Source organism: Stereum hirsutum, assembly GCF_000264905.1.
Source record: "Stereum hirsutum FP-91666 SS1 unplaced genomic scaffold STEHIscaffold_31, whole genome shotgun sequence".
Lineage (NCBI taxonomy): Eukaryota > Fungi > Basidiomycota > Agaricomycetes > Russulales > Stereaceae > Stereum > Stereum hirsutum.
The window spans coordinates 48,638-72,935 of record NW_006763161.1 but is presented as its reverse complement, the minus strand read 5'-3'; the positions used below and the strand labels follow the sequence as shown (position 1 = coordinate 72,935).

The 24,298-nt window shown below is 50.2% G+C and overlaps 8 protein-coding genes across 8 annotated transcripts; 6 read left to right on the top strand and 2 right to left on the bottom strand.

Moving 5' to 3' along the window:
- Nucleotides 1–955: 955 nt before the first annotated feature.
- On the top strand, nt 956–2,178 carry STEHIDRAFT_33996 (uncharacterized protein; the record flags this gene model as incomplete). The annotated part of the gene is made up of 7 exons (XM_007311689.1): nt 956–1,158; nt 1,231–1,288; nt 1,344–1,544; nt 1,606–1,669; nt 1,723–1,828; nt 1,886–2,051; nt 2,110–2,178. Coding segments are annotated over 7 exons (867 nt in total), but the record flags the coding sequence as incomplete, so codon positions are not given.
- A 125-nt stretch (nt 2,179–2,303) lies between these two features.
- On the top strand, nt 2,304–2,712 carry STEHIDRAFT_39318 (uncharacterized protein; the record flags this gene model as incomplete). The annotated part of the gene is made up of 3 exons (XM_007311690.1): nt 2,304–2,402; nt 2,520–2,598; nt 2,654–2,712. Coding segments are annotated over 3 exons (237 nt in total), but the record flags the coding sequence as incomplete, so codon positions are not given.
- Nucleotides 2,713–2,941: 229 nt separating this feature from the next.
- Nucleotides 2,942–4,380, top strand: STEHIDRAFT_163977 (uncharacterized protein; the record flags this gene model as incomplete). The annotated part of the gene is made up of 4 exons (XM_007311708.1): nt 2,942–3,148; nt 3,210–3,455; nt 3,623–3,727; nt 3,778–4,380. 4 exons carry the CDS (start codon nt 2,942–2,944, stop codon nt 4,378–4,380), a joined length of 1,161 nt encoding a protein of 386 aa, XP_007311770.1.
- Nucleotides 4,381–5,315: 935 nt separating this feature from the next.
- STEHIDRAFT_28098 (uncharacterized protein) lies at nt 5,316–6,529 on the top strand (the record flags this gene model as incomplete). Its single annotated transcript, XM_007311688.1, has 4 exons — nt 5,316–5,489; nt 5,576–5,692; nt 5,745–6,216; nt 6,438–6,529. Coding segments are annotated over 4 exons (855 nt in total), but the record flags the coding sequence as incomplete, so codon positions are not given.
- Nucleotides 6,530–8,360: 1,831 nt separating this feature from the next.
- On the top strand, nt 8,361–9,055 carry STEHIDRAFT_24585 (DNA-binding domain of Mlu1-box binding protein MBP1; the record flags this gene model as incomplete). The annotated part of the gene is made up of 6 exons (XM_007311687.1): nt 8,361–8,446; nt 8,502–8,587; nt 8,649–8,666; nt 8,772–8,875; nt 8,931–8,953; nt 9,013–9,055. Coding segments are annotated over 6 exons (360 nt in total), but the record flags the coding sequence as incomplete, so codon positions are not given.
- A 2,097-nt stretch (nt 9,056–11,152) lies between these two features.
- On the top strand, nt 11,153–14,111 carry STEHIDRAFT_163974 (uncharacterized protein; the record flags this gene model as incomplete). The annotated part of the gene is made up of 9 exons (XM_007311707.1): nt 11,153–11,553; nt 11,610–11,888; nt 11,962–12,083; nt 12,146–12,507; nt 12,575–12,812; nt 12,865–12,927; nt 12,988–13,107; nt 13,159–13,236; nt 13,303–14,111. 9 exons carry the CDS (start codon nt 11,153–11,155, stop codon nt 14,109–14,111), a joined length of 2,472 nt encoding a protein of 823 aa, XP_007311769.1.
- A 399-nt stretch (nt 14,112–14,510) lies between these two features.
- On the bottom strand, nt 14,511–19,069 carry STEHIDRAFT_116773 (uncharacterized protein; the record flags this gene model as incomplete). Its single annotated transcript, XM_007311706.1, has 19 exons — nt 14,511–14,616; nt 14,674–15,023; nt 15,151–15,495; nt 15,775–15,855; nt 15,920–15,970; nt 16,111–16,293; nt 16,367–16,457; nt 16,535–16,623; nt 16,773–16,908; nt 17,145–17,182; nt 17,238–17,352; nt 17,412–17,507; nt 17,681–17,775; nt 17,829–17,882; nt 17,904–18,304; nt 18,369–18,413; nt 18,470–18,523; nt 18,576–18,695; nt 18,730–19,069. 19 exons carry the CDS (start codon nt 19,067–19,069, stop codon nt 14,511–14,513), a joined length of 2,790 nt encoding a protein of 929 aa, XP_007311768.1.
- A 1,034-nt stretch (nt 19,070–20,103) lies between these two features.
- Nucleotides 20,104–22,216, bottom strand: STEHIDRAFT_116772 (uncharacterized protein; the record flags this gene model as incomplete). The annotated part of the gene is made up of 2 exons (XM_007311705.1): nt 20,104–21,300; nt 22,148–22,216. 2 exons carry the CDS (start codon nt 22,214–22,216, stop codon nt 20,104–20,106), a joined length of 1,266 nt encoding a protein of 421 aa, XP_007311767.1.
- Nucleotides 22,217–24,298: the final 2,082 nt, after the last annotated feature.

The window sequence follows — 24,298 nt, the reverse complement described above, 5'->3', positions numbered from 1 at the left end:
ATACCTCCGTCTTTGTTGATGTTTCTCGGAGCCTGCTGACATACCTTCATGCAGGGCGCAGTATTGAAAGGTTCTGCTGTATTCAAGTGCCACTTTGGAGACGACGAGCACGTCGTGACATTCAGGTACTTAGTGCTTCATAGTCTGTCTAAATTACGCCGTGTCGACATGCTGATGACTCATTAGAACCAGCTACGCTAGAGCCTGAGGTTTCACGAATAACATTGGAGGGAGTGATATTTCACCATTGCATCATCGAGTTTGACCAAAAGGTTCTCGATTAAGCAAGATCAGGGCCGCCCCTTGAGTCATTGATTCCATTTCCTTTTTTCTTGCGTTAAACTCTTACCCTTTCACCTTTCAACGAGAGCGAACGGCTCAGGCTCCGTTGCGCGGCACTCGCCTTTCCTACCGTCTGAGCAGATGAATGGGCTTTCACCCCCATACGATTGACGAGCCTGATCAGGTCACCTGTCGGCCTCGCTTAGTTATTCAGTCCGTCCACGACGTTTCACTGCTGTGGGGCAGACGTACCTCTGAGCTCAAGGATGAACCCCAGAAAGTGGATGAAGTCACTTCTATCTAGCTGAGGAAAATGCAGGTACGCTCTCAACAGCAGAGGGACGAGCTGATCTCATATTATCAGCATGATTAACTTTAGATCATCGCATCTGGCATCCGCTACGTTGATTTGAGGGAGCCACAGAGGGATCGCCTTCGGCAGAAGCGTCGCTGTGGGGCTACTTCCCTCCTCGATTGAACATCGTTATTCGCGAGCGGTCTACGATTTCGTAAACAGCTGGCATCTTCGTGTGAGATTGCCATGGGTGGTTTTTTGTTCCCGTTTTTTCTTTGTACTGTGCTGGTGATGGATGAGTGTGCGATGAGGATCTCAGGGATATATCTCATCTAAGGAGGTACGTCAAAGGTTTTCGAGGAGTCTGGGTGGTTCCTTTTTTATGGCGAAGCGAAGAGTCGTGAAATCATCAAACGGTACGAGTTGCGACACTCGCAGCCGACTGCTGGTACTTCCAGTCTCACGCTCCATGTCCTCGTCACCACGTATGACAACGTGAGCGGCTCCAAGGACTTTACGTCGGTCTTCAAGAACGTTGATCGATGGGAAACCTTGATCATAGATGAGGGCCAGCGGCCTTAGTTCAAACATGCTCTAGTTAACTGAGGAAAAATGCTGACTTCGTTGCATCTTGCAGTCAAAAACGACGGCAGTCTCCTTTTCAAGAAGTTGAATGAGCTCAACACTATCCATCGCATAATCATGACAGGGGTACGCTCGCTTTACCTGTCGCATTTTGCTTATTTCTTGATCTCCGAGGTCCCAGACTCCTCTGAACAACAACATGCGTGAACTGTTCAATCTCATGAACTTCCTCGACCCAGACCAATGGAATGATCTTGCTGCGCTCGAGAAGGAATATGATCAAGAAAACCTAAACGAAGAATCGGTGAAGGCCCTACATGAGAGGTTAGGTCCGTATTTCCTGAGACGGGTCAAGGCCGAAGTGTTGAAGCTGCCGCCTAAGGTATATAATGTCCAATCGACGACGCTGTGGCTCAACTGAAAACACCTGTCTATTCTCCCAGAACGATGTCATCGTCCCGTTGTCCCTCACTCCTTTACAGAAAGAGCTGTACAAATCCGTCCTCAGTACGATCATATCCCAGGCAACCTTTTCTTTCCTGTGCTCATAGTCTATCTAGGCAAAAATGTCACCCTCCTCACCAGTTTAACGCGTTCGCTCGGACAATCTGTTAAGGGAGCATCAAACAAGTCGAACATAACGAACATTCTCATGGAGTTACGAAAGTAAGCTCATGCCCCGACTTTGTCTCTTCATTTTGACCAAATTCTTGACTTGTTTAGGTGTATTCAGCATCCCTACCTTCTCTCCCCTGATATCGAACCCAGAGGACTAAGCCAGCAGGGGACACATAAGCGTTTAATCGCTGCTAGTGCCAAACTTCGTCTGCTGGAGGTCCTCTTGCCGAAGCTGAAGGCGCGTGGCCATCGGGTGCTCTTGTTCAGTCAAGTATACAACTATCCTGGTCACTACTCTTTATCCTACATCTAATGTGTATTGTACACAGTTCGTCATTGCTTTGGACATCATCGAAGACTTCATAAATGGGGAAGGGTTCAAGTACCTTCGACTGGTTGGTTCATATCTAAGTCTTGGGCCTTCAGATGCTAATAGGCATGAATATCATCTCAGGACGGGAATACGAAGCAGGCCGATCGCCAGAAGAGCATGGACGAGCTCAACCGTCCGAACTCTGATGTATTTATCTACCTCCTCTCTACACGAGCTGGTGGTGTCAGAATCAATCTCTGGAGTGCGGATGCTGTAATCATCTTCGATCCAGATTTCAACCCCCATCAGGTCTGTAACTTTTCTTTTAGACCCTCTTTATGAAGCTAAACATGTCCACAGGATCTTCAAGTACGAGCCATGGTTGTACTGCATTCTGAGTTTGATTTCTAACCGTGTCACCTCCAGGCTATCGCACGGTCTCATCGATACGGACAAACGAAACCATGTCTCGTCTTCAAGTTGATGGCCAAGGACACAGCTGAAGGTAAGCTGTTCTCTGTACTTTCCACTCCCTTCTTCTTTCTGACATGTCATAACAGAGCGAATCGTTCAGAACGGCAAGAAAAAGCTCATACTCGACCACGTTATTGTGCAGAAGATGGACGACAAGGAAACCGGCGAAGACGTCTCTTCCATCTTAACCCACAGTGCTCGAGCTCTTTTCGAAGAAGGGGAGGGAGCCAAAGACATAACGTGTACGACTACATGACTTCTAGAACCTTTCTCGTCTCATGCTGAATTATATGTATAGATTATGAAAATGACCCGATGACCTGATCACCAAGACCGAGAGAGAAATCACTCAGGAGGAGCAGGTTTCATCGGCTATGACCTTCTCGTTCGCGAAGGTCTGGGCTTCTGATAAGGATGGTCTGGAAGAGATGGCGGATGAGGAGGCCGATACTGAACAAGCAGACTTGTGGGCCCAAACCCTCAAACGCATCGAAGACGAACGCGCTAAGCTGCAAGCCATGGACCTCGCCATTGGTGATCGCCCCGCTCGTCATACAGCCGCAATGGCCGTGAAGTCTCAGGTAAGCTTTCTCATCATCGTCTAAAACCGTCACGGGTTTCACTAACATTTGTTATGTTCAGCAATCTATCGACCTTGGGGACACACCCAAGAAGAAGACTAACGGTCAGAAGCGCAAACAGTCGAAGTCGACAATATCTGACGAGTCAGAGGGCTTTAAGCGCTCTGTGGCATCTGCGATTTCCGATGGCGATACGACTGATTCGGGCGTGGTCGACAAATTCATTCCAAGGACGAAGAAGGCGGCACGGCCGTCGACTGATGCATCAAGCCCTCACCCAGTAGTTCAAGGCTCGGATGCTTCTGCAGTATATGCAATAGCATTCATTGCGGGCCTTGCAACATGATGGACAATCCAGAGAACTTGGCTGCATATCGACTAGCTTTGTTAACGAGGGCGGACAACGAACCCATCGAAGAGAAGCTATATCCCTCCTTCCTGCGTCCGTGTTCCCTTATTGATGTTTCTTTCTAGCGGGAGGCCATCACTCTTATTGGAACCGTTCTCAGAGACCATGGAGAGCTTCACCTCATAGACGGCCAACCCCTTCACCTCGTCGAGAAGCCACCGCCGGCGACAGTTTCCGTCAAACAGGCCAATGAAACATCAATGCTGCGTCCATGTCCTAGCGCTCAACCACCTTAGCACCTGCCGTGTCGATTTCCAGATCAGCTCCCGGGAAGCGTGTCTCTGCTCCCGATGTCAGTTCTTCGTCTTCAGCTGCCGCACGTCCAGCGCTGAGTTTCATGAGTAGATTCCAAATCGACCTCTCCGTGAAGCCCTCCATACCAAAGCCCGCGCTTAGCGCTAGCGCACCGGTACAGAAGGGAGTCAATGGAACCGTGTCGAATGTTGCTGCGTCAAGCTCTTCCGCTGCCGGCCGCCCACAGCCGTTGTTATCTTCAGTCAATGCCTTGAAGTCTCAGATGACTCCCGTCTCGAAAACCACGCCTTCGAAGCCAACGGTTTCTAAACAGTCGACGCTGAACGCTCTGAACGGAAATAAACCTTCAACGGCGTCTAAGTTGCCTTCCGCTACACCGAACGTGTCATCATCTTCGAGCGCAGGCCTGGCTGGTATAAAGTATCCTGTGGCGCCGAGTACCGCTGATGAACCCAATCACCCCAAGAAAGCAAAGAATGGCCCTTTGAAGGAAGGGTGTGCTGTTGGCGGTCGTGAGTTCCACCTACTGAAGGACTGCCCCATCCACGCCGCTGGGCCGAAGAGGTAGGTTTTGATCAAAGATTCTTACCCTCCCTACAATTTGACTGACCGACCTTCTACTATATCCCACGCGATCTAAGCAATGGAGGCCCACCCAAGGCATACGAAGACAGTTCAGTCACTGCGCGGGCTTTTACAGCAGCAGAAACGGCGGGAACTCGCGAACTCTGGTGGACTGTAACTTATGAACGTAAATAATGTAGTCTCTTGTACCTTATTGTTACCGCATCTTTTCTTGTCGTGTTCCGGACCCATTGTAACTGCTGAATTAGTATGTACACAGCTGAGTGGTGTCTCATCACCGTCCCATCCTGCGCCACAACAATTACTGGATGTGGCACTGCCATCGTGGAATTCCGGTGGCGCCGTATGGAAAGAGGACGATCAAAATTCGAGCTGTCTGCAGCTGACTGTTCGTCTACCTCGTCTGTCCTTGACACTCTCATCTTCTGAATTAGAGTCAGCCTCGCGCAGTTCTCTCAGTCTAGTATTCGCGGAATTGCCATCTCTTATTGGGTCTCTGCGCGAGCCCGAACCTGATTCAGAGTGTCATAAAACAAACAACGTTCCTTGTCTCAGTCGCGAGTGCCGAGAACAGGCAACGATCGTGGTGCGTGTCATAGGGATCCCGCATCGATACGGAAAACTGAAGAATGCAATAGCTATTGTTTTATTGCTAGCTCTACGAATTCCACGTCCTTTGTGACGCACTGTGCTCTTCCTCCCCCGTCCCCTTGCGAGTGTCCTTCTCGATGCAGTTTGCGTCCCAAACGCCCGCTACCAACTCTCTCTCGGTCAAACGTCAAAGACTCGATTCAGACGCAGCTTCAAGCATGAGCTCTGACGTATCTTCGGCGTACCAAATGCCTACTCTACCAGAAATCCATGTAAGAAGTTTTGTACTCTATCTTCACTGGAATGAAGCCAACCGGGTCTCAGGGCGATATGATGTTGGACGTTTTCACGCACAGATCGGTGCGGTTTGCTGGAGCGCCTCCAAACGAGGACTTTGGTGATAGTTTGAGGCTCGCGTGTGTCGGACAGAAAGTTCTCGCGCTGGCTGTGACATCTGCCTTGTTCAGTCAACGACCGATCCTCAATGCGTGGACTTTGGAGGTATAACTTTTTGCTTGCACTTTACGGTGCCTCCATGTATCTCTGCTCATAATCAATTCAATACTATCTGGAATATGTCTTCTCAGACTCAAATCGGTGACACCCTTTCAGACTCCAAAATTGACGACTGGATCATTGCGTACAAGATGCGAGACAAGATGCGCTGTTCGCCTGATGCTCGCGACTCGCTCACGGAACCTAAAGTTGTGACGGTTCCTTCTTCATCTGCTTACCGTAACTGATAAAACTTCGTAGGAGACGCTCCTCCTCTTTCATAGTTATGTCGGCGCGGTGTATTTGCAACGTGGCCTTCCGGTAGTGCTAAATTGGATTGGCAAGCTCGTAGACGACAATTTCGAGGACGTCGCACCGGGGCTACCCACACAGCCGGGACAACAATCTCGAAACATTAGACTGCTGAACAACATGAAGCGCATGAAAATTGAGCCTTCTCCCTCTCCGAAGCTTAGGCATATCGAGCCCCCCTTCTCAACACCCCCTCCGCCGCCGCCACAGCCGCCTCCGCCGATTTCAATGGCACCGCCGATGTCAAACGGACACTACGTTCAGGCCTCCCCGACTTATTTCCAGTGCAACCCAGTGCAACCCACGGCCGCCTTCCTCCCTGCATTCAATCAGCTTGCCGCCCAGAGAAAGCACGCGATAGAGTGGCAAGCTCAATCGACAGGACCATCGCACGCGCCTGCGTGGACTGTCAACTGTTTAGGTGGGTGATTTGGACGGTATTATAGCACAGATCAGAACCAAATCGGACGGGGAAGCGGAGTGCCGTTGCTGCATATGTATGTTCATCTCTTTGTGTGTACATGGGCTCGAAATTGTCTGATGGTGAAGGTAGTATACAGGCAACGGCGCTTCCCTTCCCCGTCCAGTCTGGTTCTGCTCTGGCCGCTATGTGTCTGTCCCTTCCTAATGAATGCAATCTAGTCGACGGGTTTCAGAAAGGGTACGGTACTGGCAAGAGTAAGCAGTTGGCAAAGGAAGCCGCCGCGAGACAGGCCTTTCACAATTTGGGCTGGGCTGGCCGTAAGTGTACTCCCGCCCTTTTTCTATTATCGGACTTTACTCAACTTAGTAAACAGGAACCTAACATTCACATCGTTGGTGCTCAACCACCCTCGGTGCCCCGCGCGCCCTTTCCCGCTCCGGACCTCGACGGGATGTCTGCAGTCCTCTGCATTATTGCTTGCATGTACAGGTGTCCTTATAGACTGTTGTTTTTGTGTCGACCATCGCATTAGGGCTTCGTACCATAAAAATGTTGAACTCAATGCGATGGTCTATACAAAAACCACATAGCCTATGTGCAGCACAAGAGGTATCACGACAATGTGTGGCTCTTGTGCCACATGCGCTGGACCAGTAAGCATTCCTACAAATTTCTGCATGTTTTGGGCGAGCTTCCGAGCAGGGAAGGATGCGCGGGGAACCGAGGGTGGTTAGAGTATGCTTCGACGTGTCACATACATGTCTATATCGTGGCACTAGATCCGGTCTTCTTTGCCCGAGGAATTCGTCGACGACACAGCCCACCTCCATATTCTGTATGGAAGCAGGCTGTGTACTTGACGAGCCCCTTGGGAGTGGACAGCTCGGTTTTGCTGCCGTGGTAGTATTTTGCTGTCTGTTTATCTGAGCATCGTTCTCGATTTTTCTCTTCGTCTCATGAAAAGGTTGAAAACCTATTTCTCTTCTACTTTGGTCCATACATTTCGTGTTCATGCACTTGTTGTGTTGCCATTTGTTACTCGGTTGCCGTTCATCTCCCGATCATCGTTCGTCGCTCTTCGGTTGAAGGCAGATAATGCTAAACCGCTAATCGCTTGCTTTGTTCTGCTATCTCAATTATACATGGCATATTTGTTTCAATTCTTTGCTCCCTGTTCGTCCCCCACTCAATAGTACATAAACACTATCTGGAAGCTGACCTCGAAATGGAGACGACATTCTTTGACCCATCCCAGACTATGAACCTCGTCACACTCCCCGCCCCGTTCCCAATGTGCTGCACAGGTGCGACGAAAGACATCGGCGCCATGACCGTCGTACCGGAGGAGTTGGTGGGCCGTAGTGCTTGAGGTCGATCCCTTTAAGATTGGGGCACATTATTGTAGCAAGGGCTGAGAATGGACCGAAACGGAACGAAACAAAAAGAAAAGGAAAAAGAAGAAATGAGATGAAGAGGAGCGTACCGGGTGTGAACGTACCCGCTGTCAACGTGTACCATGAGCAGCAAACTGTTCAACGTGACAGTCGAGCCAGCTCTCCTGCTCTTCAATCTTATTAGGGACACAGAGCTCGACGGTCATACACTAGGTGACACTCTTGAGCTTTCCGGAGGACTCTTCGCACGCTCGTCGACCGGGTTGAAGTGCACGGAGTGGAGAGGCTTGATGACGTGCACAATGAGAAAGAAGAAACAGATGCGTAGCGAGAGACGAGAAGACAAAAAGTAGATGAGAGTACATGGAACAAAGCAGGTCAAAGAAGCGAAGCAAACGTGAAGCATGGTGAAGGCGAAAGCCAACGCGAAAGTGGCCCAACAGCACGCGCCACGCAAGACCGTGTGAAGTCTGCTTGTCGCATGCCGAAAAGAAAGAAGCAAAGAAATCAATTATACACGATCCATTCGTAAACTCATGGAATCGTAACGGCGACCGACTCCGGACGACGACGCGTTTTCATACTCTCTTTTTGTTCCCCACATCCTCGACGCCAAGACCTCCGGTATGCAAGTAGGTTCCGTTCCTCTTCTTTCTTGCGCTTCGTTGTGGCGTGCCTTCGCTTTGCTGATACTTCCGTTTGCTTTCCGCTGAGAAGGATCACCTACCTATTCTTGACTCGCTTGACGGCCCTCCCTTTCGGCCATTCGCGAGCACTCACCACTATATCACTCAAAACCGCTATATCACCAGTAATGATTCTCGAGGGTACATGTGAGTGTGATTATTCTTAGCGTTGCAAATCTCTCCGACGCTGATGCGGTCCTAGACCCGTGTACGAATATTCCTTGAGAGATCAGTGGATCATGATGGATGCGGATGATGGTTATATTCTTTGGACAGGTATCTGGAAAGGTGAGCCTCATCTCATCTCCTCTGGTACGCGTACACAGCTCATCACCTACATCTGTCTCAGCTCTTGGAAACCGCAAAGGTCAGTTCATGTCATGGTTAAGACCTCCGAACCCTGCCCGTTACAGTTCATTCATGCTGTTATTCTATAATTCCACTCGTGTATCAAACCGTGGATCGATTTCAGCGGACATCATCAAGATGATCGAGTCCCAGCCTGAGTTAGCCTGTCAAATTCGAAGAATAAGAGGAGGTTATCTAAAGATCCAGGGAACCTGGATACCTTATGAGGTGCGAGCACACTCTATTCATATTGTTTGCACGAGGCTGACCCTTACGTTCACAGTTCGCACTTCGACTGTCTCGTCGGTATGTTGGGCTTTGATGTATCTCCGAACGGCAACATGTTTTGACTGTACTCATGATAGCGTGGCTTTCGCCATTCGCTTTGATTTAGTTCCCCTTTTCGGGTGCGTTCTTTCTTTGATCGTCTCGAACTCGACTTGATGCCCATTTACAGACCCACATTTCCGGACACATGTCTAAGACCAGACCAAGCTGGCTACGGTCAGGTCGTTCCAGGTGGAACCAGTCGCCGCCGGACACGACGTGTAGCCCAGAATCAACATCTATTTGCAACCGATACAGATGTTTCTAGCGGGTGGACTGTCTACTCACCGCCCCTCGACCAACCTCCTGTCTTAATCGACGTGCGGTCAGCATCTCATTTGTCTAAGTACATGCGACGATCGACCTCTTACACAGCAACTCAACCGAGCCACCCTTATCCCCCTTCGCCTGCTCATCCTGCTGACGGGGGACCAGAGAGTCACGCGCATATCCGGCCGAATAGCCGAGGCCCTAGCTACTTGCCTTACCCTGGTCCGCCTTCCTCGGTCTACACTGGGCCTTACGGATACCACCACTCTTCTTCCATTGACGTACCACAACCCGCCTTAGCCTATCCTTCTGGTGCGTACCGTCAAGCCGCTACCGGCAACAAGATACCAATCGCTCCCGTGCAAGCCCCTGGATCCCCCAAACAATACCATCAATCATCCTTCTCCTTGCCACCCATCTCCGTTCTAACTTCAACCCCACCAAGCTCTACTAACGATCCCAGAGCTGTTCTTCATCGTTTGAGGTTTGGAGACGATAACACTGGCTCCGACCAGTTTCAACCTCCCTCATGAGATCAACTCCGGCAACGGCGGCGTTCGATCTCCCAACCACCCGCCGTCCCGTGAGTGGTCCCTAAGGGTTCAATACTTGTATCTTGAATTCTTCATCAGAACTCTTCGGAAACGCTGACAGGCTTTGACGCGCCCTGAGTCGGGGCCGAAGACGTGGTGAGCTCGTGTCAGGGCGCTTCAGGCAGCTCAGGGTCTCTCAGAGTGCCCAGTGTACAATTGATTGAATTGAACGAGATCATAAGCAGTTATTGACATTATTGCATGAGATGGGTTCGACCGCAAGGCTAGTCTAGCGGGGAGCTCATCCTAAATTACAATCCACTGCTATGCTATTGCCGTCTAACATTACATTGCCGGTACACAGTCTGGTGCAACTTGAGCAAGACCAAGTAGCAGTGCTCCAGATATAGTTGCGTTCCAGATTGTGTCAAGGAGGCGAGATACCGAGAACCAGCATCTTCGAAGCGATAACGTAAGGGTTGTAACAGAGCCTACGAGATACAGACGAAGACGTCACGTGGTGATGTTCGACTTTCACTGGAGCGCACTGGCACCGCTCTTGTTCTCTCCCTCAGTCTCCCTCCTCCCGTCTTTCGTGTTTGCTCTGGGTGATCGTGTCTTGCCTATTGTGGTTTAAACTGAACTCAAGTATGTTTTTCCTGTATTTTGGGGCCTCAATGAAGTCTGGTTGTCTGTATTGGAGTCCAATCGAGGAAATTAGCCACAGACACACGGCAATCTCGTGCAATAGTAGATAATGTTCTATCTGATTGGCCTCGGTTGAACTCCAATCGCGTCGAATCGGGTTGGTAAGTGTTGATTCGCGTGTAATCGAGTCTTTTTGACATCCGATACACCTCTCGATTTTGTGATTTATTGGACTTAGATGTAGTGTAACGGAATGGAATGGACTGCATTATTCCATTGCCGTCTGTCCTGCTCCGTTAGGCTCTTTTCCGAGGGCCCCTTTTTAAAACTTCGTTAAAGAAGAAAATAATAGATTGAACTTCGTAAAACTGAAGCTCGATAGAACGTGAGCGCGCTCAAAGTCTCCTAAGAAGCTAGATACGAGTCCACGCAGGGCTTTCGATTGCGATGCGCGCCATGGACGCGAGATTTTCGTCTTTTCACCTCCATTGGAGTCTGTTCGAATATATTCGAAAAGATCCGAGTAGATTCGCGTCGAACGGAGTTGAATCGCGTCCGTTTACGTAGATTGCCATACGATCGAGTACGTCGGCCTCCGATGGAGCTTAATGGAGTATAATAGTCTCCGGAAAAAATAACGCTGTGATTAAAGTCCTAGGAAAACCTTCATACTTACCCTTGTTTTTGTCGCCAGGCAGCCTCACTATCTCACTCTTTGTTTGATCAAATGACTTCCTCCAAGCTGTCTACACGCGCTCCCAGAGGTCGCCCTAAAAATTCGAAAAAGACCTCAAAAACGTTCGTTTCCGGAGACGCGTGCCTCGCTGGTGTTGCAGCCACAAGGGAACAATGGCTGCTAGCCCAAAGCACCACCGATAATTACAAACAATACGTGAAGAGGGGTAAGGCATGGCTACAGATGTGGCAGAAGGCAGGGAATTCACTCAAGGACGAAGATGGACTGGACTTGCCCGTAGCCGACGCCCTCGACGACATCAGTGATCTAACACCCCGAGTGTTGTTGATATATCTATTCCACAAGTGTGGGCAAGGTGTCGAGGAAGCCCAGGGACTTGGCTACGCAACAGCTTCAGGAGTTCATGCAGCGTTTAAGGACTACTTTGCAAAGTTCGTCAGGTTCCAAAATCAGAGTTGCTATCGGCTCACTACTACGTTCATCACAGGGTTCACGGTCGTTATGAGGATTATTGGCGATTGAATACCTACACCAAAAAGTGGGAAGGAAACCCTATGTGCGATTCCTCCATACGAGAATTCGTCGAGTCCATCAAAAAGCGAGATCTTCGTACACGTGATAAAAATCGGGCTCAGGCAATCTTTCCCTCAGATCTGAAGGCCGCATTCGAATACCTAGACAGCGAAGCTGGAATGTCCGAGTATACCGAGACCGAACGCCTTTTTTTTAAGGGATTTTCAACTACCGCCTTTCGACTCATGGGCCGGTATGTTAGCACGTTCTTTGATTTCAACAAGTATAGCTCACTCTGTGTGTCTCACCATGGAAATGATGGTTAGATGGGATGACGTAGCCACTATGGTCCGAGGCGGTTTCTCCGAAGAGAAAGACTCAATCGATGGAACCCCGTTTCATCATCATCGTTTGCACCGAAAAAAGACGGAGAAAGACCCTGAAAGCGGTGAGTATTCACTCTGAGGATTTTCCCATGCTGATGCTTACTAGTTGTGGTCTATTTGACAGCCCGAGATATGTATATACCTCAAAATGTATCCCAACCTGAACTCGACGCGTATACTCATCTCAACGCGTGGATAAAACATTTGGAAATCCGTCGCGGTCGCGCTCTCAACGACACCGATCTCGTCTTTCCTTTGGTATCGAAGGCCAACATCGAAGTGTCGACTTCAGCAAACTTTTATACGTGGAAGGTTATCTTCGCTCCTATCTTCAAAGCATCGGGCTTCAGTCGAGGAAAACTAGATGCGCAGCTCAGTTCACATGGTTTTCGCCGGGGTGCGGCACAATATTATTTCATGCATGCACCTGTGTGTCTAAGCCTCAAAGCAATCAAATGGTGGGGAGGATGGTCTGATTCCGAACGGGTAAATCAGATTGTATCTCATTCCCAGCTCCATTCTTCAAAGCTAATAATCTTCTGACACTCGCCAGGTGGAGACAATCATACGATACCTGTTGAATCAACTAAGTGATGCTGAGGATGGGTTTTGCGATGTTTTTATGCCAAGTAGACGTGTGGATCGTCAAGCAACCTTTGGAGGATTGAAATCGTTGTCACGTCCGCAGGCTCAAGACCATCCAAGCGCAAGCGTCAGTGACGGAAAACTGCACACGCTGGAGACAGAAATCAGCCGGCTCGTGGCGATGGTGGAAAAGCTTTCGGTTACTCGTGAGTACTATTTACTGTATCTCCATTCTTCGATTCCTTGAAAACTTCTCAGTGCAAGGAGGTTGTGAGGTGATGGGAGTACAATCTTCGTCATACCCGCAGACCGCAGTAGAAGGTAAACGGTTACGATCTGAAGCAAACGTAAACGGGCTGATTAAAGTTGTATGTTATTCAGACGAGTTGATGGACATCGAGCCTTCTGTCTCTCCATCTGTAGGCATTGACAGATTAGATCACCCAAAAAATGAACTTGAACCGCCTCAAGGCTCACCGACCTTACCATCGCAATCACTTGGTATTTGTTCCGTGCTGTGTCCATTACGGTATTCTAATTGTACCTCCGTAGGTTCCGCTCCGATTCTCCCTGATCATAGGCGTGAAGATCTTGAGTCTCAATCCAGTGATCTGGCGATGCCTGGCAACAGTACGTTCTCGGTCCTTCCTACGCTCCAGATACATTCTAAGATTCTTACTCAATAATCACGGTTAGGTTCATCTAATATCGTTTCCTTACCTCTCAAAGACCCCCAAGATAGTGTGCGCCCTTTGCCAACTCTTTTTTGTCCCGAATCTCCCGGTCAAACGGTGCGACCTAGGGGACTCGCTAACTCATGTCCCGAGTCTGTTGGGTTAAATGATCATTCGCCGGCCAAGTCTTCCGCCAGCTCTCCAACACTTACCGGCCACCATCCGACTCCAACCACTCTGCTCCTTACCAACCTGGTAGCTCCGTCTTGCGTGGCAACACCGGCTTCTTCTGAAAGCCAAATCGACATATCTCCAATCAACTCTTCACTTTCCAACACCCAATTCTCTCTATCTATGGTTGCCACATCCCCAACGACTTCGTTGCCTTCCACTTTGTCAGGTGGTCCTACCGTGGGCCGTGGGACGTTAGGACGATTGACAGACTGGAAAGAGACCTTTAAGGCTTGGGAACATGGTCAAAGCGAGGCTCTGGGAGTCATTGCGCCGTTGCGCTTATGGCAGAAGAAATACGGGGATACCCTCACGACTGCAGAGCTGAAGAAGTTGAACACTATACGACTCATCTACGACGATTTCAAATCCCAGTACAACGGCGACGAAGCCGTTTTCGAACGCACACTGGCCGGGGAGGGCCCCAACCAGAAGAACCTAACTTGGACGCTCATTGAAACGGGGCTTCGTAGATTGCGCATGGAGAGGGGCGAGACTCGGTCTCGTGGGATCAGGGCCACACGCGACAAACATACTACATTGGAGTTTGAAGGAGTCAAAAAGCGTAGAATTCCCGTGACGGCGACGAAGGGGTCGTAGGTCGGTTTTCATCTTGGAGCATTTTATCTCGAGTCTAAACGCCTCTGTAACAAAATTGCTGTGGGACCTGAGCCACGCCACACGAACGCCACAGAAGGTGACAGGCTTGCATGGTCGTATACCTCCCTTCTTCAAACTTGTCTCTCTTCCTCCCGAGTCCTCGTTCTTATTTGCACCGTGAACATCAAAAAAGAGTTGGGTTTCATTTTATATACTCCGTGTTGCAGTATTTTCGTAAGGTGCATCACCACAGTGAGTATGGTATCGAGCACAAAAAAAGACATTTACTCCGTGCCAGGTGCTCCTGCGGCAAGCCGTAGTGCCACACATATAATTACCAACCAAGTACACTGTCTTCGCGCTCCGGGAGTTTCTGCCCCCTGATGAAACCCTATGTACTCAGGTCACATCAAAGCGAAATGGAAGCTGCAATAACCGGACAGAAGTCCCTCGTCCATCCCACTTAAGGCGCAGTCCACAGACAAGTCTGTGTTCTTTCCAATCCCTACAGGCATGAATAGAAGTCAGGGACATGTGAAAGCACACGGAAAAAAAAACATACTGTTTCTGACACGACACGCCGCAGTATGATGTCAAGTGGCACGCTTTACATCGGAAGTGCCATCGTCGACTGCAGCCTCGTCTTTGACACCCTTTCGCTTCCTCACATAGACGCTCCATTACGAGATATCGTTCCAGGATTGTAGTGGGTACATTTTGAGGCGAAGGTGTCCTGATCGATTGGAGGGATTGCATAGGTGGGTTGCGAAGCAGCCTAAGGCAGCTGACCAGGGTCGAAGGGCGTGGGTACTGGTCACGAAAAAGTGTGATGAGACTTGGTTTTTTTTTGAGGATGAGATACAGTGCATCAAGAAGCAGATTTGCGTAGTCTTTTTTACGAGAGAGTCCATTCTAAGTCAATAACATCGTTCGAAAAGCTCAGAGTCAAGAAGAATAACTCACACACACCCTGAGGGTGCAGGTATCCATGTTTGATAATGACATCAACGGTATCCAACAAGTGTGCATCCCGACACACTCGGATGAATGTTTCACTTTCATGAATCCACCTTGCACTCAATGACTGCATCAATTCGACCATCATTTCCATGACGGGAATTGTCAGTGTCCGTCTGTCGTTAAGCACAGGCGGCTGCGCAACTGCCCCACTCGGTTCAGCAACAGCCGATAACAAAGATTGGAATAAAGGGGTCGAACGACACAAGGCCCGGATGAGATCGGCAGAAGGCCCGTGATTTGATGGTGCGACGTGGATTAGCGAGCCTAGGAGTCGAGAGACCTTTATGATTTGATTCACACCACGAGTGCGAAGGCCACGACTAAAGCCGTCGGCGAATGCGTCTGCAGACTCCTCGGGCATTCCCTGCAGTAACGAGGAGAAGATATGGCCTGGAGGAGGATACACTGTTCTCTGAGCATGAAGGTCGCCTGGCAGTTTCAAATAGGGGCGAAGTATCTCGGTGAGGCAAGTGACCGACGTCGTAAAATCAAGGAGTTCTGTGCTGTTGAGCAGAATGCGTGATATCACGGAAAGTGAACGATCTTCTGGCTTGCTGATTATACTGTTTTGATGTCAGAGAAAATGTGGGGTGAGGATGAAGTTGACACGGACGAACCCTAATAATCCCGGTTCACAGCGTACCATGGTGAGTACTATACCGACTATAGTGGTGCGCTCCCTACTCCTTCCCGGCCTTAAAGTATTTTGTGGCTTTTCCCATATCTGATATATGGGTCAGCGAGCACTTATACCTTATGTCCTAGAGTCAGAAGCGTCGCAGACTAACCTGTTGGAAGATGTTATGCCAGTGTGCTTTCACTGTGCTCACAAAAGTTTTCTGACACGGAGATAACGGAAGTCGCAGTTTCAGGGAGGCTTCGGCGAGGACTGAGAGTGGACCAAAAAAAGAGGATGTCTTCTGTCGAAGAATGGGCGATTTTAGAACGTTGCAGTGCCAGGGATACAGCGATGTCTTACGTTGTCTTCGAGGAGTTGCGCTTCCCGAGTAGAAGGCCCATAGGAATGCTTAGATGATTCTGGGGTGCTTTTGATTACCGCTTGGCATAATGCCTCTACGATCCTCTCTTTGACAAGAGACTCCCATGTTTGACTCTGTTTTTTTGCCTCTGCAGACAAGAAGTTGAGGACGTTGGGAGTACCCTAAAATAACGAAGATAGCCTATGAGCATTTCTGCCTGTCTTTGACGCGGAGAAAGAAACCCTCAATACTTACTTGGGTGAGAGTCATATAAAGTGAGGGTGATTCGAAATCCGGGCTACCGAGCAAGATCTCCAGCCAACGTTGTGAGCGGCCACTCGAGTCGCTGAATGGTTGTCATTCATGATCAAAACTGATTAGTTTCGACATGATATGCCAATATTAATAAGATCGTACACTCACTTGTCATGATCCAAACCGTTGTGTATGAGGTCCATGTCGATTGCCCTGGAGATGGAAGTGATATGGTGTTGGGTTGGTGTTGATTCAATCTGACGCAGGAGGGTCGTTAGTCAGGAATTCGAAGAACGCGATGGGAATATGCTCGCCGCAAACCGCATGCACGTTACTACATCAGCAAGGTCGCACGCGTCTGGACCAGGCCGTCGAGGTGGTCTCCAGAGCTTCCAGGGTCACAGACAAGCGCTTGAGCCCAGAAAGACCAATGCGCGACTAGGAGGTTGTCTGGGATCACAATCGTCATCTGGAGCATCTGGAGACAGACATCTCCAGTCATTCGGGCTCCAGCATGAATGCTCAAAATGCTCATGTTCAGTCTATTTACATGATGCTACGCTACGGCGATATCAAACAACGTTCATATGTACAAAACTATCGCCCCCTATGACTCTCTTACTACCACCGGCTCAACTACTGAAGTGCTGCTAACAATGCTAGGCCTATCCACCACCTCAACACTCTTCGATGTCGATACTCAACGGACGTCGATCTGCAGCGTGGTTGTGAACGTAGTCGCACACGATGCAGTACTGGATCTGAGGGATGGGCTCACGGGTGGGATGTGCCTGCAGGGAGTAGGAGCATCAAGGCCTATAACATATATCGTAAGCACGAGCAAATGTAGATGGTGATGTGACCGTCTTACCTTGTGGTCTGTGATGATGAGCTCGACAAGATATTCGATGAGCCCATCGCGCGTAACGGGCGGCGGTTTCGTAGAAGGCTTCAAGTGCGGGTCGAGGGACGACTGGATGGATGTGCTATACGAAGTGATTAGCATTACACAAACGGCAACGGTGAGGATTACTGAGGAACTTACGCAGCATGTTTGATTGTCTTAGGTATGGCACGCTCCTTGACCTCCAGGCCAAGTTCCTCACACCGTCTCTTGTAGACCGCGAAATGATCAACATTCCTAGAAAGTCATAGTCAATGTGGTATGCCCGAAGAAGGGAGAAAAAAGAACTTACCGGGCGATATGGGTACGACATGTTGTACTGTTCCCTTTGTACAACTACTTCGATGCCCCTTTCTTCCTATATCAAGCTCGTCAGTATAAACGCAGTACATGTAGGGTGGGTAACGTACTTGCAAACCATACACCTCATACCTCCCTTCTTCTCCGGTACGAAGATAGTGCGTATGTCCTCGGTAGCATCGACCTTTTTCGGCTTCTTTCCGGCCTACATAGAAAAAGATTAAGCTTGTGGAGTACTATAGAAGGCGAGAAGCGTACCTGGCGATCCGCCTCCGCAAACGCTTTCATCTCCTCGTACGTATAACCCATTTCCTAGTTACCGGCATCTTCAACCGCTTCATCATCCTCGGCTTCATCTTCGTTCTCATCGTCATCTTCCTCCTGCAGATCGTCCGCATCGTCCTCCAACGCACCGTCCTCCCACGCACCGTCCTCCGACGTACCAGTCTCACCACCGATATCCTCATTACCCTCAACACCCGTCACATCTTGAACGCTGTCGCCGCCCCCACCCGCGCCTACAGCTTCGTCCTCATCATCCGAAACATCCTCAAGGTCCGGAATTTCATGATGATCGAGGTTGGAGTCGGCAGGGACATAGGCGGCGGTAGCGTGGACGGGTTTGGGCGCAGTGGTATTTGCCACTAAGGTCGCAGCACTGGAGGCACCAAGGGTGGTGGTGGTGGATGAGATCGCGCCTCGCTTCACTGAACGAGGGTGAGGTTTCGCTGGCGCTGACAGAGATACAAGCGTCAGTAAGTACGACGAAAAACAGAGGTAGCGAAATTGAAAGTGCACCATCTACAACATCTTTTTTGGTGTTCGCATTGGTCTTGGTGGCGACTATGAATCGAAACAATAAGCATAAGTCAGCGAAGAATGAAAATAAACAAACGGACCTTTGGTTTTGGTGCCATTCTTACCAGGAGCCGAAGCGTTGGTGGATTCCGCACCTGCTCGTGCGCGATTAGTAGACAGAAATAGATAAACAATATAATCACACACCTTTCGCCGTCTTGTGGTAGCGGAAATGGTCTTCGTCTGCTTGCGCTTCTTGGCGGGACCTTGCGCCGGAGATGGCGAACGCGACGAGCGTTTTCCTGTAGGACGACATGGCACATGAGACTGTACAGGTTGCAGAGAAAGAAGATGGACGTACGAATGGTAACCTCGGCAGGCTCAGAATTGTTCGGGTCAGCGACTCGAGGTTTCGCTGGTCGACCCGTGCGGCGTTGACCCCCAACGACCTGGGCCGGTTTGCCGAGCACGTCGAGTAGACTCTTCTTTTTCTTGAGGGGTTGAGAAGCGGTGGAAGAAGATGTAGTCATCGCAGAGGTGGGACTGGACGAAGAGGAAGCGATAGGCGTCACATCATCCGGGTCATTGAACCATGTAATCTTGGACGCGTCGAGGAGCTCCCCGTCTTTACCAACGGCGCATTGATCAGGATTCGGAGCAGCGGGCGCTGTGATGGGTGAGGTAGCCTTGGTAGTAGACATTTTGGTGAGCACAAAGAAGGGTTTGACAAGTCACGAAACTGGGAGAGTCTGAGAAACGGGGACCAGACGGGCTTACCGTTTTGAATCCCGAGACTCAGCCAATTAAAGAAAGATTCCTCGAGAGCGTGCTGGAATCATCGTACGGGAAACCAACTACATGTCCGAATCGATCCGCCCATCTGCGAGAGAGGTCGTCTAAGATGGTTCGGGTAACGAAATATGATTTTCCTGACAAATTCGAAATGAAGGCAGTGAGGATAGGAACAGGAAGGTCCCGAATTGAAATAAACAACAAAGCGGGCGTACCAGTAAAAGATAATTGTAAAGCTGCGAGAGCGTACTATTAACACTATATAACGCTCGAGTACATAGCCTGCTCGAGGAAGTGCATGAGATAGTTCAACTTACTTGCTTGAAGGCGACCCTGAGGCTTCTTGAGCGGACACGGGAGCTCGGGGCCTGAGCACAACGAGGGTAAGGTCCTCAATATTCTGGAATGCGCTTGAATTTGTCGCCGACGAGCTTGGCAACAGACCCGTCGATGATGGTAGTGGTAACGAGAAGAGAGATGACGCGGCCGAAGTTACCTTGCTTAAAGGTCTTTCGCGACCTGGTAATGGCGTAGGCTCGGACACAGCCGGGCTTCGAACTCCGCGCAACCGTGGTCGAAGACCGGCTGGGCACAAGTACTCGGGTGACGATTGCTCGAGGGCCCCGTGGGAAAAAAGACTTGTTCATTTCGCGCGTCGCGTTCGCTGGCAGGCTCTCGACACGCTCTCTCGTCTCATTCTCTCTCTCAGTCTCTCATCGACTCCGGGCCAAACCCATCATCTTTCGCTCACCCTATCAAATTCAAGGCTCTAAACATGTTGAATAATATACAGGCATGCGACTATACATCAAAAAGAACAAGAACCAAGGCCAAAAGTCAAGACAGGGACCCGAAGCTCACACGATACGCATGGGCAGATACGAGATGGTTGAAGGAACAGAAGGGCATGCGGAAGGATGTATGAGTTATTGGGTATGTGACATCAAGGTGCGCTTGGTGAATTTTGGTTTTGAGGTGTGTGTGGGTTCGAGGGGGTAGTATTCGACGGTGTGGCGTGGCTTGAGGACGCGGCACAGTGCGCCAGATACGCCAGATACTGCGCGTGAGCGTGGGCTTGCGCTTGGGCGTGTGCTTGCACTTGGTAATAGTATTGAGCGTATGCTGGTGTCCATACTGCAGGTGCTGCAGTGTGGGTATGATGGGCTGGGGCCTGTCGAGCAGGTAGCGAGGTGGCGGTTGACTCGTTCGCTACGGAGCTTGATGCTTGCGCAGGTAGATGGTATCCTGTCCAAGGTCCCGACAAACCATGTCGAGATGGGTATGGCTGGTTTGGCGCATTTTGATGATGAACAGTGGTCGGTGGTGTTGCATTGTGCAGAGCTGGTGGGTGGTGATTGGACGAAGTCGTAGTCGGTGCCACACCATGTGGATGATTGTCAGAGGTAGATCGCGAATCGCCACCATCGATGATAGCTGTGGCGTACTGAGCCGTGCTTGGACGATAATAGGAAGACGTTGACGATGGTGGGATGATGGACGTCTCCGTCGTATGCGGCCGATAATGTGTACGAATAGCTGTTCCTGCAGGTGGATCAGCAGATTGTTGGGCGTGCATTTGGGAGGCGGGTTCAAAGTGAGAGTGAGGGTCGCTTGAGGCTTGTGTGGTGTCGTTATCGAGGCGTTCTGCGTGGACAACAGCGATATCTTGCGCTGTACGTCGTCGCTTCGCCTGCGGGTCGTCAGCAGGCTCTTGGACACGCTTGCGAGAGTCCGCCTCGCTCACGGGTGGAGTGGCTGGTGCCGTAGGATTGCTGGGTACCGCAGTAATGCGATCGACGTAAAGAAGAACTCGAGTGAGATCTTTGCCATAACGGCTCCACAAAGGCCCGCGTCGGGACAGATAGCCTCGAATATGGTCCTCCTGAATGGGCTGAGAAAGACGCGCTAGTTTCTCTACGGCCTCGTCGGGAAGGATGGATGACGGTGTGAGGTACGAGTCGGGAGCGTCGTGCTCGAACACCTCTTCGCGCCACTCGTCGAGTGCGTCTTCGAGATCACGACAAGACTCTTTCTCGAAGGGGATCTTCTGCGCTGCGCCATTCTGCTTGCGAAGACCTGGTCGTGTGCGGTCGAGTAGCTCGGGGCAGCAGATGTCGCAGCAGAGTACGGTGGATTGAGGCTAGTAATGGCGACGCCGTTGCCACAAATAAACATGTACAGATACTCAGCCTTTTCCAATCCAACCTCGACCGCCTTCCCACACGAACCTCTGCTGCGAGCGCTACGCCTCTCTCTCTCTGCGCTGAACCTCTGCTACGAGCGCAGCGCCTCTCTCTCTGCGTTCCGCCTCAGTCTCTCTGATCACCGGCCGTCGAATCCAGTAGCATTGTAAACAGGATGCCCCGTTCTCGACCCCATCACCGGTGAATCGTACACGTCACACAGTACGGTCGACGACACTGATCAGGTCACCTTTCGACCTCTCACGATCAGTCCAGCCCAAAAACTCTGCCCCAAGCGCTATTTTCACGAGAGCTAAGTCGACATTTAGCGCCCAAATGACAGATTCTGTCGAAGTTTCTTCCAATTCAGGAGATATTGGGTCGCGTCGCTCTACTTCCTGGGAACAGGTGTGAGCATAACGAGTATTCGCCGCTCAAAAATGAGATGGCAGATGTCGACGAGACTCGGAGCTGTGCAGCCCAGCCTATGCCGGATTTAATCCGGTTCAGAACAACTCAGGATCTCTGAGCTTTCGCGGCTGAGTCCTTCCTGGCAGGTCACATAATTCACAGTCTTAGGTGTTGGATCGCGTATAAATGTGAAAAACTAACAAAAACAGGTGTAAAAACAAAGCAAAGGTAGGCCAAAGGGGCCACCGCTACCAGCCCTGGACGAGCGCTGACGATTGAAGCTTATTATGACAGACATCTGACAGGTGCCCGTCCGCCGGTGGGCATGGCTGGAGTGCTCGACGTGTCGACGCAGGTCGAAAGGTGACCTGATCAGTGTCGTCGACCGTATACAGGGAGCCCGTGGTCTGGGACGTGTCCCGTTGTCGTGGCAGATGTCATGCCCGCTTGTAGAGCATACATGGCAGTACTCAACCTTCGACGTAAGTCTCGTCATCATGCTCAATTGTTTGTGTCCGACCCACCTCTCTTCCCAACAAGTACCGGTGGAAAGGCCTCTCGCTCTGTGCTAGCACGACGACATCGCCGTCTGCCGGTGCTTCTCCATCCTCCGCCTCTCAAAAGTTTCCTCCATGTTCACAACATTTCACAGCTGCTGATCTGATGTCATTTTATACATTCTATAATTCATGAGGGGCCATCAACCAACCCGGGTCTTGCTGGATCACCACTGTGGTCCATAATACTAATTCGACCGCCAAGACTCGAGCACCGTTCAAGCGCCGTGTATTATTCTATTCTATTCTATTCTAAAGGAGGCTATTTCGCAGAATTCAACACCTGACAGATATATTGCGGTCCACATTTCGGAAGTTCATTTGGAGAAATTTGAGGGGGCTGGATCTATCTTAATATCTGGGCCGATGGACCGCCGTTACGGCTGTCTGCTCTCTGTTCTTCCAGGGTCGTTTTCAACCTGAACATGCTGAGCCTCAGCCAGGGTACGTCCTACAACCCTTTCATTTGTGTCGACTTCATGCATGGGCCAAACTTCTGTGTACTCAATAAGAGGGCACAGGACCGCAATGCCATTAGGACATATTAGACTTTCACTCGAGCTTGTCATTCCATCCATATCCTGCATGGGAAGAAGGAGAGGATATAAAGTGGGATGGAAACTACACCTCGAACTGACTACACATTACCTTTCTTCCGTGTCTACGACGCTCTTTCCCGAAGTACTCAGAACATTGTACTCTATCACTGGCACAATGTCTTCCTCGACAGTCTGTTTTTCGCATGTTGATGCTATGAAAACGAAATGGCTGTTGTCACCATCCACTACAAACAACTACGCAGGCTATATTGAACGAGGTTTCGAGTGGCTTACTGCCTGGATAGATGCAGGAGGCATCATGCTCGATGACAACGGGGAGAGCGTGGATATCTCCAACGCTTTCAATATTATCAGCAGCCTGACACCGCGAGTTCTTCTATTGCACCTTTTCCTGAAATGCGGTCAGGGTGTTGAGGAAGCAGAGGGGCATGGTTATTCCACAGCCTCGGGCATTCATGCCGCGTTCAAAGATTTTTTCGCGAAGCACGTAGTCTCATTTGACCATAGTTTGACACAATTGACGGACTGACTTTCACACAGGGTACATAACCGCCGCGAAGACTACTGGAGGTGGAACTCCTACATCAGCGAGTGGGAAGGCAATCCTGCTTGTGATCCTTCGGTGAAGGAGTTCGTTGCAACCATAAAAAAGCGGGATAATGCCACACGTGGCAGGAGTCAAGCTCGAGCGATCCACCCGGAGGATATCAAGGCCGCGTTCTCTTACCTGGACAGTGCCCTCGGAAGATCCGAGTATACCGAGACACATCGACTTCAGTTCAAAGCCTTTGCATCTACTGCGTTCGTGCTCATGGGTCGGTACGTCAACAAATTCACGATCTCTATCGCCTCTGCCCACTCAAGAACTCACTGAGCATAAAATACTCGTCAGTTGGGATGACATAGCCAACTTGAAGCGGGAGAGTTTCTGGTCCAAGACGGATCCTATCGATGGCACAAGATATCACCACCATTCTCTGTGGCGCAAAAAGACTCAAAAGGATCCATCTCAAGGTTAGTCGTATCATCCGGTTCATAAATTATATGTCTGCCTGACAGTCATAGCGAGAGATATGTATGTCCCTAAGGCCAAGTCCGTCACTGAACTGGACTCATACACGCACCTTGAGGCATGGATCGAACACCTTGAAAAGCGTCGTGGAAAACTAGAGGCGGACGACCTCATTTTCCCAAAGGTATCGGCCTCGGACAGCATTGATGTCTCGAAACACGTCGATCATTACACATGGAAAAATATGTTCGCGCCCATATTTCTGAGTTCTGGACTTACTAGGGTGAAACTCGACATGGCACTAGGGACACATGGTTTTCGGCGCGGTGCGGCGCAGTATTACTTCATGCACGCACCGGTTTGCTTGAGTCTCACAGCACTCAAGTGGTGGGGAGGTTGGTCTGACTCCGACCGG